Source organism: Ixodes scapularis, unplaced genomic scaffold, assembly GCF_016920785.2.
Source record: "Ixodes scapularis isolate PalLabHiFi unplaced genomic scaffold, ASM1692078v2 PGA_scaffold3__209_contigs__length_174095766, whole genome shotgun sequence".
NCBI classification, from domain to species: domain Eukaryota; kingdom Metazoa; phylum Arthropoda; class Arachnida; order Ixodida; family Ixodidae; genus Ixodes; species Ixodes scapularis.
In genome coordinates, this window is record NW_024609868.1 from 32,896,838 (window position 1) to 32,912,012 (window position 15,175).

At 46.0% G+C, this 15,175-nt stretch overlaps 1 protein-coding gene across 1 annotated transcript in view; it reads left to right on the forward strand.

The window, feature by feature from the left end:
- The first annotated feature begins 2,963 nt into the window (after positions 1 to 2,963).
- LOC8023653 (substance-P receptor) overlaps positions 2,964 to 15,175 on the forward strand; it is a 99,652-nt gene continuing 87,440 nt past the window's right edge. The window contains exons 1-2 of the mRNA XM_029986231.3: positions 2,964 to 3,034; positions 3,121 to 3,313. Of these exons, the coding sequence (XP_029842091.3) occupies positions 2,964 to 3,034; positions 3,121 to 3,313 (264 nt within the window). The remainder of the gene's footprint in view (positions 3,035 to 3,120; positions 3,314 to 15,175) is intronic.

Here is a 15,175-nt window from a genome sequence, read left to right on the forward strand (position 1 = left end):
TAAATTTTTTTTTCTGGGACTTCTATTGCGTGGGGTGAAGAACGAACGCGTGTTTCATAGGTCATTAGCGTTATGGATCCGTTTTAAGCGGTATTTACGCAAAATACAAAAATTGTTGCGTCGCTCCTTTAAGGACTGAACTTTTCGCGCGCCCTTAAATTTCGCGAATTCTTCAATTCGTGAAATTCGCGAAAATTAAGGGCTCGCGAACATTAAGGGTTTTACAGTAGTCCAAAATTGGTCTGATAAAAGAAAAATATAATGTTTGTCTTACGCTACGAGATGTATTCTTAAAATTCCTCCGAATAAAAAATAACGTCTTACTTGCCTTTGCTACAATACTATCTATGTGGTCATTCCATTTTAGATTATTCGAAAAATAAACTCCCAAATACCTGTGTTTATTTACCCGCTCAAGTTCATAGTTTTTTTATCTTATATGTAGCCATGCTAACAATAGATCGAGTTGACCGTAAAGTGAGGAGTGGACGCGACCACCTTGCCCAGACAAGTAAACCAAAAGAAGTATCGTCCGTACCCTCGAAGACGATACTCTTACCGCCGAATTCTGAAACCTCACTCAAACTACACTCAAACTGAAGGCCCCTCCAATTCCTCGAGGAAGGCGTGAGGGCCGGCGCTGGCCAACCGCGACGGCGGATCCGTCCTCGCGATTGGGCAGCGCCGGCCCTCGCGCATTCCTCGAGGAAGTGGAGGGGCCCTTCAGTTTGAGTGTAGTTTGAGTGAGGTTTCTGAATTCGGCGGTTAGCCTCGCGCCGGGCGCTTGTCAGCCGTGCCTTAAGAGCGTGCTGGAATGAAGTAGTGCACATCAAAGAAAATGAGAATTCGACCCCCCCCCGCGCGAGGCTGCATCGTCTGTTACGCGGGTTGTGAATTCGCGAATCGAGTGTGTACGGACCCTCGTTTGATGTCTGTGCATGTGGCCGGAGACGTCGAAGAAGTTGGAAAGGGTGAACGGCGTAAAAGACAAAACACGAATAAACATGAAGAGCTTTCTCCTGCCCGGGAGAAGAAGAAAAACACGATGAACGGTGACGGAGAGCCTACTCGGCGTTGTCTCACTTGATATTTGTCTTCCGTATATTTGTACATGCCTTGCCCGTTTTTCTAGTGGTTCTAGAGATCTGTCATACAAAATATTGTGTTTTCTTTTCGGCTATTTTCTCCTTCCTGATGCTCTCTAATCTGTTGAACTTGCTATCTTTATGCTGCTGGATGTTCTGCTCGTACTGCTCCGGTTACTGTAATATGGACATATTTTTAAAAAAGTACCGAGTAATTAAAGTAATCCGTTACCAATATTTTGTAACGAAATTACATTACAAGTTACTTCCGGAAACAAATTACGTGGCAATTACAAAATTACTTGAAAAAGTAATGGATTACAAGTATCCGTTACTTGTAACGGAATTTTTCCGAAGTCTGTAAAGGAATAAATAGTTTTCGAGCAATTATCATGCCGCGTCAAATCACTGCGCAATTTGGGTAGTTGACCAAAAATAATATAGTTTATTTCAGGTACAGCAATGTGGACATTTTTATTCATCTGCATTCTTAAAAAGTGGTATACTCAATAGGCAAAGATGTGACACTATTCAGTTTTATATCGAACAAAACGTGAAATCTCTTTTTCCGAAATAAAGTCCGATGATTTGTCGACGTTCGTGGACTTCACGTCGAGTTTAGATGTCTTTGCTGTGTTTTGCTCAAGCGGGAGAGTCCTGAAGGGGGGTGAGTGGGGATGGCGAAACCATAAAAAGCAAGGCGGAGTGCTTCTGTCAGGTGCCAGCTTACAAGATGCTCTTTCTCGCTTTTATTTTTGCCCACTATCCTTTTCGTTTTCTTTTTACAGATTGAAAGACTGGCCACCTAGATCATAACGAATGGTCTCTTGGGGAAAATTTCGTTTGCGGAGGAACTCTTTGCGGAAGAAAGATGGTGTACGTTGCGTCGGATTCACCCAGTCAGGCACGCGCCGAGAATACATGAGAGACCCATCTGTTTCGTGGCGTTCTTTGCAAATTTCTTTTTCCCCCGCCCAGTAACTTTAGTGCGTGGTCTGTCCCACTTTGCGAGTAAGACAAAGTTCAAGGCGTGGGAGCTCTTTTTTCCTTCTCGTTGTACTCCTCTTTTCTTCGTGTTCATTCACCAAGAAAGTGGGTTCCATTTCTTTTTTTTATATATCTTTCTTCATTTTTATTTTCTGTATATTTCATTCGCGCGCTCTATTAGGGTCTTACCAGGGTCTTACGAAGTGCTTCTGTTTGTATTGGTGACGAGATGTCTCGGTGGCTCTCTCTAATGGTTCATATATGTGACGTCGAGAACTTGATTATAAGTTGCCAGCGACAATCTCCACGGTGTGCGTAAAAGCCCGGTTAAAGCTTAAAGTCATCCTATTCTTAAACTAACAGCGTACAGTTGACAGTTTGGCATTATTCTTATCTCCAATAATGAAAGTATAATTCATCATACTCAAGATGTAATAGTGAGCTTTTGGGTAATCATGAAAGGCCGACCACAGCGACGCGTTTGGTCGCGCACGTCGTCAGTAGTCACTGGAAGGATGAGAACGGTAGCACGTCCGTTTCGGATGCCTGTAGCCTCCAGCACGCGCCCGCCGCCTGCCGACGTGCTCTGAATGCGCCGCGAAGCTTGAAGCTCACGAATACGGACAGATGACCCCCGCCCGGCGTTGTTTTTCTTACCTTCGGCAGAACAAACGAAAGACCTACTAGAAAACAATAGACAGGCGAGCTAGTGAATTTTGGATATTCCAAGACCTTATAGAACGAATAGTTTAGACAAAACAAACTGGCGTGTTGCAAACAAATCGGGGAGGCTGTCAATTATAGTACAAAAACAAAAACAAAAAAAACAAAAAACATAATAAGTTTAGGTTTTTAAAGTGGCAGCTGGCGTTTTGAGAAACGGTTCGCCAAATGTTTACGGGAGGTTCTTTCTCAAAAGTGTTCCTGTATGCTTTGACAAATTGTTTCTTTCCCAGTCACCGGTATTCGCAGTGTTAACGATCGATAGTCGACAGTACAAATGAAAGATGATGAAACGCTTACTCGCTTTTCTTTCTTTTCTGTGTAGGTACTACGCCATCATGTACCCGCTGAGCTTCCGTTGGACGCGGAAGCGCGGTCCGCACATCATCCTCATCATCTGGGTGGTGGCAGGCCTCTTGTCCAGCGTCCAGTTCGTCCACGGCAGAGCCACAGAGTTCACCTGGGCGGGGGGCACTTACTACGACTGCAACGAGAACTGGGAAGAGAGCTCGGGAAAGGTACTTTAGAAGCCTTCAATCGTCTTTGCCATTTCTTTAAACTCTAGCTTTTTAGGCCCAACTACGATCAAGGTCATGTCGGCAAGGTCACGTACAGACCGTTACTCAAGTGCAAGGTCGCCTACTTAGGGTCATGTAATAACGTGGCTGAAGTGCAAGGTCGCGGATCAAGATCACGTAAGCGCCGGTTGCGCAAGCTCCATGTGCGTAATCGGCGGTCGCCTAAGCTCATAACGGCAGGTAGCTGAAGGCGACGCGACCTGACATCTTTGACGTCGTCCTCGAGTTCGTCCTAGATGCCGCTTTAGAGGTCGTCCTCAACATCGTCCTAGACGCCGTCCTTGATGTTGTCTCGATGTGTGCAAGGCATATTACAAACATTTCATCAGTGTAAAATTTTCCAATTGTTTCCATTAACGATGTTCCTGTAAAGCTACCATATTTCATCACGTTGGGTGGAATGAACGTGCGTGTAGTTTGTTGCGTGAAGGCGAAGGGGGATAACGCTAAGGGGTATAGTGCCTGTCACGCAGTGCCCATGATGATCTTGTCTAGAACTCCAGCATCGTCCAAGCCCGCGCATAATCCCCAGGGAGTCGGAATTTTACGGCTGCCGCTTATGAAAACATTCCTGACGCTTTCTCCGCTCCCCTCCCGGCCCCCAAACACACTCACACGTTTGGACAAGTCTCAAAGAATAGGAATAGGTGACGACCTTTATTTCCAAACTCATATACTTATAAGGCATGTAATGGAGCGTTGAAGGAGGGATCATTTAAAACTATTTAGAAGACATCAAACCGCCGTTTGGGGGATGTGATGAACCTTTATTTTGTATCGATTTTCCCGGTACATTCAGCCAGACTTGTGCCCGTTACTTGTAAAAAGTAATTAATTAGAATTACAATTACTTGGCTATCAAAGTAACGAATTACCGTTACAAATTACTGGCTTTAAAATGTAATCGATTAATTACTTCGTTACTTTACTCGATTACTTTTCAATTACTTTAAGAAATACATGCAAAAACGCGATTTTTCACTTATTATTCCTGTATGCGGTAATAAGGGAACTTATTAGCTATACGTAGACAAATATTACTAGCAGCAAATAATGTAAAAAGTTGTTTAAGTTTTGTGTTTAGTATTTATGCACATCAAGAGCAGTTGGCGTTGGAAGTTAAGGTCGTTCATCTTTCCTCTCTTTCGAGAAAAAGAGGAAAAATGAACGGCCCTGACCAACCTGATTGGACTGCACGAGCGCGCGTGCTTGGCAGTGTCACTGAAAGCCCGGAGCTCGCTTTTATAGCTTCTGCTACGCTCACACTTAAAGTGGAAACCGAGTATGGTTCGTTTTAGAAGATCAAATATTTTACCAAATCGCACACCCATATCGCTCATGTCACAATGGTATGCGTAGAAGCAGCATTATGAGCTTATGCGAAAATACAATTTGCGTAAACTCCATCAGCAACTCGCCGAGGCTCCTCTGAGCTCAAATAAATATCAATATATTTATAAACTGTTCGAAACGTACTTTACGTCATACGTCAGCAAATACACTCGGGCTGAAAAAAAAAAGGCAATGTTGCGAGTGTAAATTTGGGATGCAAACGCCTCATTACGAAATACACAAAATCTTATTTTCTAAATCACTGCCTTCCACAAAAAAAAAAAAAAAAAAAAAAAAAAATTAAAAAGCGCTTATTTTTGCGTGTTTCAGTCGGTTCGAATTCGTGGACTTCACAGATAAAAGAAGCTTTCTTTCGGGGAGACAGAGTAGACACTGAAACTCTTAATTCTCAGTTCCTTTGGTGCCTTTCAGTTCATAATATGGCGTTGTCGTCACATCATGTCTCTTGCACTGTCGCCATGATTCTCCAAAGAGGGCCGTGGAGACAGTGCAAGAGACATGCTGAAGGCTCACTGCTGGTACCTCTCGCGTATTTTTAGCCGTGGATCAGCGAGCTAGAGGCGGGACCTCAGTAGAAAATATTTAACAGCAGAAAAAAACAATCCATATAGATAAAACATTCCTACATAAGTAGGAAGAGAAAAAGAGAGTTTAGAGAAAGACAGGATTTGACAAGGGCTACACCCTACTAAGACGACAAAAACGCAAGGTTCTTGTAAAAAAAAAAAAAAGCTAAGTAAGAGAAACAGAAAAAATTCCCAGAAAACTCATCAGCGGGTGTGGTGACCATTGTGAGTATCGTTCTCCAAGACGACACTAGGTTCGCTTGTAGGCTGAGCTATAGGGTTCTGGTGTTTGTCTCTACTTGACCAGAAAGATGGAAAACTAGAGTCTCCAACACGGGAAGGAAACGACATGCTTTCTTTGCCGTGTAACAAGAAAAGATAAGAAAAATGTCACGTAAAAACATCAGAAGGCACTGGAGTTTTAAAATCCTCCTTGGAACTGGACGGCATCTGGCCTTTTGTCCCGTAAAGCCCCGTACTTGGAACTCACGGCGACTTCGACTCCTCCCCCGCACAAAGCGCAAACAAGCAAAAATAGGAGGGGAGGCTGACTCCCCACCGTCCCCCATGCACACGAAGTTGTAGTGGCTACTGTTTTTATTTAAAGAAAAAGACGCGAAGGAAAGCTATTAGTTGAACTTCAAACTTATTCACGGGGTGTTGCTTATGCCTTAACTCACGTCCTTCCGCTTCTGAAATCGGAGCGCGGGCAGGGACTGGATCGCACAAACTTCCCGATAATGATCTTAGCAAAAAGAAACAGCAGACGCAGCAGACCCACCCCACAATTCCAGTTTGGGAGATCCGTGTCATGTGACATTTTTATGGGCCATTACTCTTCTATTCTTCTTTCGCCCCACTCCGAATCAAGTGCCCAAGGCTCAGAAGGGGCTTCTCTTTTAGAGAAAAAGCAACCGAGACGCGACGTTTTTGCATCGTGTAAGCGACCCTACGGTTGTCTTAAGAAACCTCTTTAGCTGTGTGAAAACTCCCGTTTTCTTTCTTTGTCTACTTTTGTCGGGGCCCTCCTCTTGTTATCGTGCTAAGGGGACAGCAGAGTCAACTCCCCCCTCTATTTCCCTCTTTCCACCTTCTTTCTTTCTTTACCGAGATCCCGTCACAAGCTTTTGGGTTCAGTCTATGTGCCCCCCCCCCCCCCTCCTCCTCTTTCCGCCCCAACTCGGTGGCGCTACTCAAAAATCATATTGTTACAATTATGCTTCAGTTATTAAAAAAAAATCGAAATAACAAAAGAATGCAACGAGTAACTTGTGGTAATCCGTTACTAAAAAAGTAATGAAATTACGTTAGAAATTGCATTTCTAGAAAAGTAACGGATTAATTACAAAATTACTCAAAAGTAATTAATTACAAGTAATCCCGTTACTTGTAACGGATTACTTCCAAGTCTGCATTCAGCTGAGAGATCGGGTGCATAAGTCACGTGGCGCAAATATTTATACTCGATTTAGTGTTGTGACATTTGATGGATGTATCACGTGTCGTCAGGTCACGTGCCTTCAATTGCCTTGCTAAATTTAGCGGGAAAAATGAATTGGTGTATATGTCACGTGACATCAGTTCAAGTGACGTCAATATTTCCACTAAATTTAGCTAGGAAACAAAGTTAGTGCACGTCTCATGACGTCATCTCGCGTGAAATCAAAATTGCCACTAGATTTAGCGAGGAAATTGAATTGGGGTATAGGTCGCGTGACATAAATTCAGGACACATGACCTAAACACCACTTAAGTTTCCCTGTTAAATATAGCGGGAAATAAACGGGTGGAGGGACAAAAGTTTACAGTTGCAGGGTTCCGGTAAAAAAATATTTCATGCCTTAAAAAAAAAAGAATGTTCCAGTGGTGGTGTGAAACCGTAGAACCATACACAATTAATTCGTTCGCGCAAAGCATTGCCGTGTATCCACACCTGCCGCGAAGTCTCAGTGTCCTCAGATAGCAATGTCAATTCTACTCTCAGTGTCCTTCAAGCACACTTTCACAAGTCCCTGCGTGTGTACTATTGCCCCGCGATAACTTCCAAACACCAATATTGAATGTCAATTTTCATCAGTAACACACGGTAGCCGCTATTATGCTTCAAAGGTCACGCGTTGTCACCGGCAAAAACAGGTCTAATCAGTTGGCACCGAGACTGCGTGATAATTGTAGCCCGATAGCGCTTGCGATTCAATTGGCTAACCTGAACTTTCAATGATTGAACTTTCAAGTGTATCACGGAGCGGTATACTCGTTAGAACTTCTTAGAATGGATCATACTCTCATACACATAACGCTGTAAGCAAGCCCCTTACGCGTAGTCTGCCAGACTACGCGTACCATTATGAAGCTGGTTATGATGCGCCTCTAGTCATGCCTTTTCTCGGATCCGAACAATCACCCCTGACATCAACGATACCCCTTGCATTATGCATAATTAAAAACGCATTCCCGTTCATTAAGACGCGCCTTATAGGTCTTGCATATCCGGAAAGTTTGCGTGACGCAAAAACTTCCCCCTCTAACCTTGTGGCTGTTCGACGCGAAAGTAATTACGAGAGTAAGTCTGCTCCGCCGAGGAGGGTCATTAATATTAGGTCAAATCCGCACTATTCGACGCATTTCCCGATTTCCTTATCTAGTGAAGCCCACCTTTCCCCCGCGTGGCGTGCTTCTCTCGGGATTTGCGGTTCTTCCCTAATCGCGTCGGACACCACTAGGTGTCGCGCCGAGATGAGCCCCAAACCAGTGTGCCTAGATTTTGGAGGATGTCCAACATTTTGACCGGGGTCACGGAGTTTATGGACAACATTTGCAAGCTGTGAGTTAATGACCAAGACGTTGATCGTCTCCGAGCGTCTCCGCAAATACTTTACTAGTGGCAATAGGGAGTTTTTGTAGACTGTTTTCCCTACTCCGCTAAGCTCTCCGCAACGAAGACGCCGCCAGGGCGCATGCGCGCCTCTGGCCTTGTTTGCAGAGTTTCGGATTTTGTAGCGGGTTGCAGAGAGCGCTGCGGGACGGAAGAAACGATCTACAAAAACTCCCTAATATACGACACTCCCCGTGAAAACCGTACGCTCGGCGTGGGACGTTTGGATGGCTGGGTGTGTTACAGCGTCGGGTTTTTTCCCTTTTAAAGGGCCGGTAACCAAAAGCCATCTCTCGGTTTAATTTTTTGACCACCGGGCGTCTATTTGGTGTGCGCGCTGTTCGATTGCGGCACCCTAATCTTTTCTTTAGTGAAAAAAAAAATCATGATGAAAATAATCTTCTATTGAATTCGAGGTATACAAATACGCGGCGTGACCTTAATGTCTCCTTCGGCTCCACCGACTTTAAAATGAGCACAAAGTATGTTACTAGCATAGGCAACACTTTAGCAACTCGATAAGCGGGTGTAACAGTAAAATATTTAAATGAGTACTCATCGAGCAGCTCTTTAATCTGCCGGACACGGTCATTACTGCGATGGTGCCAAGGAGTGTGGTCAGCCGTAATCGCCTTTTACAGCAGTGAAAGAAAATCACTGCGAAGGAAACTTTGGCGACACAAGAGAAGCGTTTAGCAGGCAGGTTTAAAAGTAAAGTATTGGTAATGTAACAGTTGCGAGAGCACCCAACGACAAAGAAACGGTATTAAGCAAAGTGTTAGGTATCTGCCTCCCCGCCGTTCGATCCCCACCGCCCCCAGCCGTTTCGACCTGGATGAGTTTCGTACCGGCAGGCGTTCGTGTAATCACTACTGCGTGATGCATGGTAAAAACCCCAGTTTAGCGGTAGTACTGCACTGGCTAGATTTCTCATCTACAGCTAAGCGACCGGTCACCCGTTGAGGCGTACCAACATCAAGGCTGTATAAACATACAAAGCAAGCCAATTTTGCCTCTGCATCCGCTTTCCTTTCTTTTCACGCGACAGCTCGGCGCACGCGCTCTTGCGACGAATCTGCACGCAGGAAGCATTCTTCCTTAAAATGCAAACCGTCTTCATGGTTTTCAGTTGCTCCCTCTCTTAAATCTAGGCTCTCTGCCCCAAACTGCGATATTGACACCAGCTCCTAAATTGGGAATTTCTGCGTCAAAGAAGCCCTCGAGAGCTACTATGCAATCCACATGGAATCCCGCGTCTTTGAAGTCCACCAAAGAATTTTTTTTTACAAAGAGTTTGCTACAACAATGCTTGCGAAAGATAGCGTTCCGCCTCATTAAAGTTGATGGTACCTTGGCGGACGCCGGAAAATAAATTGAAAAGCTCTTAAAGTCTTCTAGTAGAAAATGAACGCAATTACTTTTTTTTTCGCTGTGTGTGTGTATGTGTGCTTATCACACACAAACACACAATGACCCTGGCGTCCGAAAAACATTCCACTTAACTTGGATGGAAGCTTTTCAGGAATCCCGAGCCGCCCTTGGGAGCTAGAAATGAAGTTGATGGTGTGAAAGGGTCGTATAACCGGAGTTAAGCCGTGGCTTGAATTCGAGCGCTTTTCGACAACCGTGGCTCAATTGCTTTCAAACTGCCTTGGAAGGCAAGGGGTGCCAAATTTTGAGGTTCCAGTGAGTTTACGGTTTGTTTTGGTATTTCCCCTCATCGCATTCTGGGACGCGAATATGGTGTCGTCAGGTTATTAGTTCGTCTATTTTTTTCTTCATTTGCTCTATATTTATAGCTTGTGTGGACGTTGTTGTCGACCTCGACGTGGTATTAATACCCTTTTCTCGTGGAGCTATTTACCGCAATGGCGTGCGAGCAACCTTACACTGTTTCTAACATCATTGGCGCCGCAAAAACGGGGACGATGATGGTTAAGATGATAATATTAATGGTTGCGAGTCGCCGCACACTTGACTTTTTAGAGCGCAGCTATTAGGCGCCCGTTTCCGGCTTAAGCGGCGTCGGCGTCGCCGTCGCTGTCGCCGTCGCCTTCGGCGTAACCGCGAGGTCACGTGACCCCCCAAGGTCACCCCCAGGTCACGTGACCCTCAAGGTCACGTGAAACCCCAGTGGTCACGTGACCCCCAGAGGTCACGTGACACCCAAGGTCACGTGACTCCCCAAGTCACGTGAGCCCCCTCCCCACGAAGTCACGTGACACCCCCCGAGGTCACGTGAACCCTCCCCCCGAGGTCAGGTGACCCCCCCGGAGCATATTCAAGAATGAGGGGAGGAGGAGAAGGAGGAGGAGGAGGGGTCTACCCTCCCCCAGTACCCTTCCCTCCTCCTCCTCAAGAGCTGCGCTCCAATTCGGCGTTACAGGGAGTTGTAAACGGCTTTCACTTTTTTTAAAGCACTGCCCCATGTAAAATTAATTTGGTGTACAAATTGTTTAGGGACGTTGGAAGCAAGAGAAATGCTTATTTACTACTCACTAAAATCCAGCGTCTTGCTGATTACAAGTTGTGATATTTTCCTCTAAAACTAAATCTTTTTTTAACCTGCCAAAAATGTAAAAATACGACTTGTTTTTTTAGAGCGCAGCTTTTAGGCGCCTGTTTGCAACTTGAGCGGCGTCGGCGTCGCCGTCGCTGTAGGCGTAACCGCGCGGTGCATTATGGGACATTTCCCATGACGCACCACGCGGGGAGGAGGGGAGGAGGAAGGAGGAGGGGGAGGGGAGCACGAAGGGAAGAGGAAGAGTAGGAGCGCGAGGAGGAGGAGTAGGAGAGAGGGGAAGGAGGAGAAATGAGGAGGGGGAGGGAGGAGGAGAGGAGGAGCTTGAAGGATGGGGGAGGAGGAGGTGAAGGATAAAGGGAGGAGGAGGAAGCGGAGGGAGGAGGGGAGGAGGAGTAGCATGGAGGATGAGGAGGTGACGAGGAGGGATGTGCGGTATACCCTCCCCCAGTACCCTTCCCTCCTCCTCCTCAAGAGCTGCGCTCCGATTCGGCGTTACAGGGTGTTGTAAACGCCTTTCACTATATTTTTTTCTATTTTTCCCACCTATCAATTTAACGTACAATCATATATTGTTAATAATGAAATTCAAGTCATGAATATTTTGTTTCTTAGGCTTGTGTTGAACTAAAAGTTTGGTTTATGCAGGCATGTATTTTATATTTTCTGGCACAACAACTGTTAAAATATCGCAGATTTTTGTCTCGTTTTATAAATGTGATAGTTCGTCCATGTACCAGCTGCTACTCCTAATGTGCTCTTCAACAATTTTAGGAATATGTGTTTGTTTTTAGAGCGCAGCTTTTAAGGCTCCATGGGACGAATATGCCGCTAAAAATCGATGAATTTTGCCCGGCGGCTTCTGCTCCGCGCGTGGAATCAGCACAGTGGCTGCTACGTCGCGCGCAAGGCGAGCGTGCCGTCAAGCGTCGTTCGTCAGTTATTCGTCCCATGGAGTTCAGCCTTTAAGGCTGAACTCCATGGGACGACTATACAGCGAAAAAGTGACGAATTTTGCCCTGCGGCTTTTGCTCTGGGCGTGGCATCAGCAGAGTGGCTGCTACGTCGCGCGCAAAGTGAGCGTGCCGTCAAGCGTCGTTCGTCAGTTATTCGTCCCATGGAGTTCAGCCTTTAAGGCTGAACTCCATGGGACGACTATACAGCGAAAAATTGACGAATTTTGCCCTGCGGCTTTTGCTCTGGGCGTGGCATCAGCAGAGTGGCTGCTACGTCACGCGCAAAGTGAGCGTGCCGTCGGGCGGCGTTCGTCAGTTATTCGTCGCATAATTCATTGCCGTCGTCGTCGCCGTCGGCGTAACCGCGCGGTGCATTACGGGAAATGTCCCACAATGCACCGCGCGGGACCCTCGTGACGTCACTCGTGACATTTCCCATGATGCACCACGCTGGGAGGAGGAGGAGGGGGAGGAGGACGAGGGCGAGGGGAGGAGGAGGAGGAGGAGTGGAAGGGGAGGAGGAAGTGGGGAGGGGAGGAGAAGGGAGAAGGAGGGGAGGAAAAAAGGAGGGAGGAGGAGATGGAGGAGGGGGAAGAGCAGGAGGAGGAGAGGAGGGAGGGGAGGAGGATGAGAGGGGAGGAGCTTAAAGTAGGAGGGGAGGTTTAGGAGGAAGAGGAGGGGAGGAGGAGTAGCAGGGAGGATGAAGAGATAAGGAGGAGGGATATGCTCTCCCCTCAGTACCCTTGTGGCGACAGAAAGACGTTTGCCAGTTTAAAAACAAATATTATCACCACAATTATCAAAGGAAAAAGGAGCTGCTAAAAATCCATCCTGCTGCCGCCGTGATCCCAGCCAGTCTCGCCGTTCGGGCAGGGCTCGCGATTCATGTCTGGTACGCGCCACTGCGTGCGTCACACGGCGTTGGATCACTGTCACGCGTCTTGGCGTGGCAGGCATTCCTGTAGTTATCGCTTGTCCGCTACACCCTTGCCTCCTCTTCCTCAAGAGGTGCGCTCTAATTTGGCGTTACAAGGTGTTGTAAACGTCTTTCATTTTTTTTTAACATCAACTCTAGAGGTATAGTGATCGGCTCATGATCATGCTTTCACGATATTTCAGGCATATACCACAGAGATGGCATAAATATTGAACAGTGTGCTTGAAACAATTAGTGTTCAACTTTACTTAATCTGGGTTGAATTTGCACAATTCTTCGTAGATTAGAGCGCAAACGTCCGACCCACTGCTTTCAGTACGACGGAATATGTAGGCGGCTCTGGGTATCACCATCTTCACTGGTAGAGAAAATAGCATATTAAAAAAGAATATGCATGACAAAACAAAGAAAATGCAAATGAGGCTTATGGTGGACAATTGAAGAAATGCGCGAAGAGTAACAATGACGGCTAGGACAATTCATTCCTAAAACTATAATAGCATTTATATATTTTGGAGAAAATCTCAGCAAATGCACATCTTCCGCAATATCTAGGATCGTAAAAGTAATAATAGCTGCAGATATAAGCATGCAATCGGTGCCGGCGTTACATTTTTATAAAGTTTTCAATTGGCTGATTGATTGGACCAATAACTGTTTCTGGCCTTGATGTCGCTTGTAGTCAAGTGATATTCGAAAAACTCATGGGTCTCCCAAAAAGGTTCCTTTGCATAGATGCCGCCCGCTCCCCCCTCCCCCCCCCCCCTTTTCTCCTCCTTCTTTCAGTCTGAAGGAGAAGTTCAAATAAGCCAAATTAACAAGAGTGTCTGAACTTTTGAGAACCCTTTCATTTAAATAATCGTTAGAAGGATCTGGACAAAGAAAACGTTGCTTTAAACTTGTGCATTTGCATTGATTATTGTCCTTCGAATCGTCGCACAAACGCTAAGGCGGAACTCTCTCCTTTCAAATGCCGTTTTAAGTATTGGCGTCTCTGTTTTTTCTTGTTCGGAATAAATGCAGCGCGGAGCGGATTTGAATCGATCACTCGCACACTCACTCTAAGCTGCATCGCTTGGTAAATCAGGCAGAGTTCTGCTCATTTGATAATGAATTATGCAGAAGTGTATACAGAGTCACAGATGGGGAAGTGCTCCTTGAATTTTGAATAGGAGGGTAGCCTCGAATCGACAAATAAAATTCGAAGGAGCTTCTCGATTTGCGTCGCATTGTTCAGAATGCACGATACAATTTTTTTTTTTTCAGCACCCTGCCTTGTCTGCTGCTGCCAAATTAGCGCGAGGACTGGGTTCTCGGGGAGTCCCCTTAAGACTTAATTTCAAGAGAGCTGCGTAGCGCTGCTCGAAGCTTCGAGAGAATAATTCCATGACATTGTGTACTCGAGTGCCAAGGATGAACGAAGGACTTTGTATCATGAGAGAACAGATTATTTTATTTTGTCGCAGTAAGATGTGATAAAAAAGTATACAAAAAATGGAAGCCGATTACAACTCCCTGTAACGCCGAATTAGAACGCAGCTCTTGAGGAGAAGGAGGGGAAGGGTACTGAGGGGAAGCTATATCCTTCCTCCTTCCTCCTCACCTCCTCATCCTCTCTGCTACTCCTCCCTCTGGGCGGCGTCGCCGTCGCCTCACGAGGGTCACGTGACCTCAAAGGGGTCACGTGACGTCCCTGGGGTCACGTGACCGCACGGGGGTCACGTGACCCCTATGAGGTCACGTGACGATGACGATGCGGATGTCGATGACGTTATCAGTGACGTCACTGATGTCGTGATCAATGACAATGTCGATGACGTCATCAGTGACGTCATTGATGACGTTATCAGTGACATCACGCTTCCCATAATGCTCCGCGCAGTTACGCCGACGCCGACGCCTGTCAAGCCGCAAACGGTCGCTTAAGAGCTGCGCTCTTGAAACCTCTGCGAGTGAACGCGTCAGGAATTTATGTTATGGTCACTGACAGCTTAATGAACGCAGGGTATATGCGAACCTTCGAACGGTTTTCTTATTATTTGCCTGCAGCCAATCAAGAGTGCGGCGTAAGCTGATAGGAAACCGAAGAACGAATCACAAAGCGAGAAGTGTGGACTTAACATGACACACCCTGAGGTTTCTAAGCGGTCAGTGACTGCAAAACTGTTTTTAAAACTTCCGCTTTATGCCAATCAAGGAAGACTTAACCTGCATCGTGCAGTGATCGTCACACGAATGATAGTAGACGGCGCTCGAATTGAGTCACACGTGTCGTACGTAATTAAAATTTTGATTACGGCATCTGTCGAACTGCGGCGTGCAGTCTGCTACTCAACTGCACCTTATAGGACGGCGCAGACTTCAATGAGAAGTCGTTCGTACCTGAAAATGATTATTCAAATGACCGCTTTCTCGCACGCGCACGTAGTCACTTCTGAATATTTCAAGTAGTAAGTGATCGTCTTTGGATTTATCAAAGCGGACCATTCCTTTATGTCACTGGAACACGTAAGCTCACTGAAACACCCCACGGGCTAGCGCATCTTCACTTCCTCCATAAATTGTATCACTGTCATCCCACTGTCAGAAGTTTC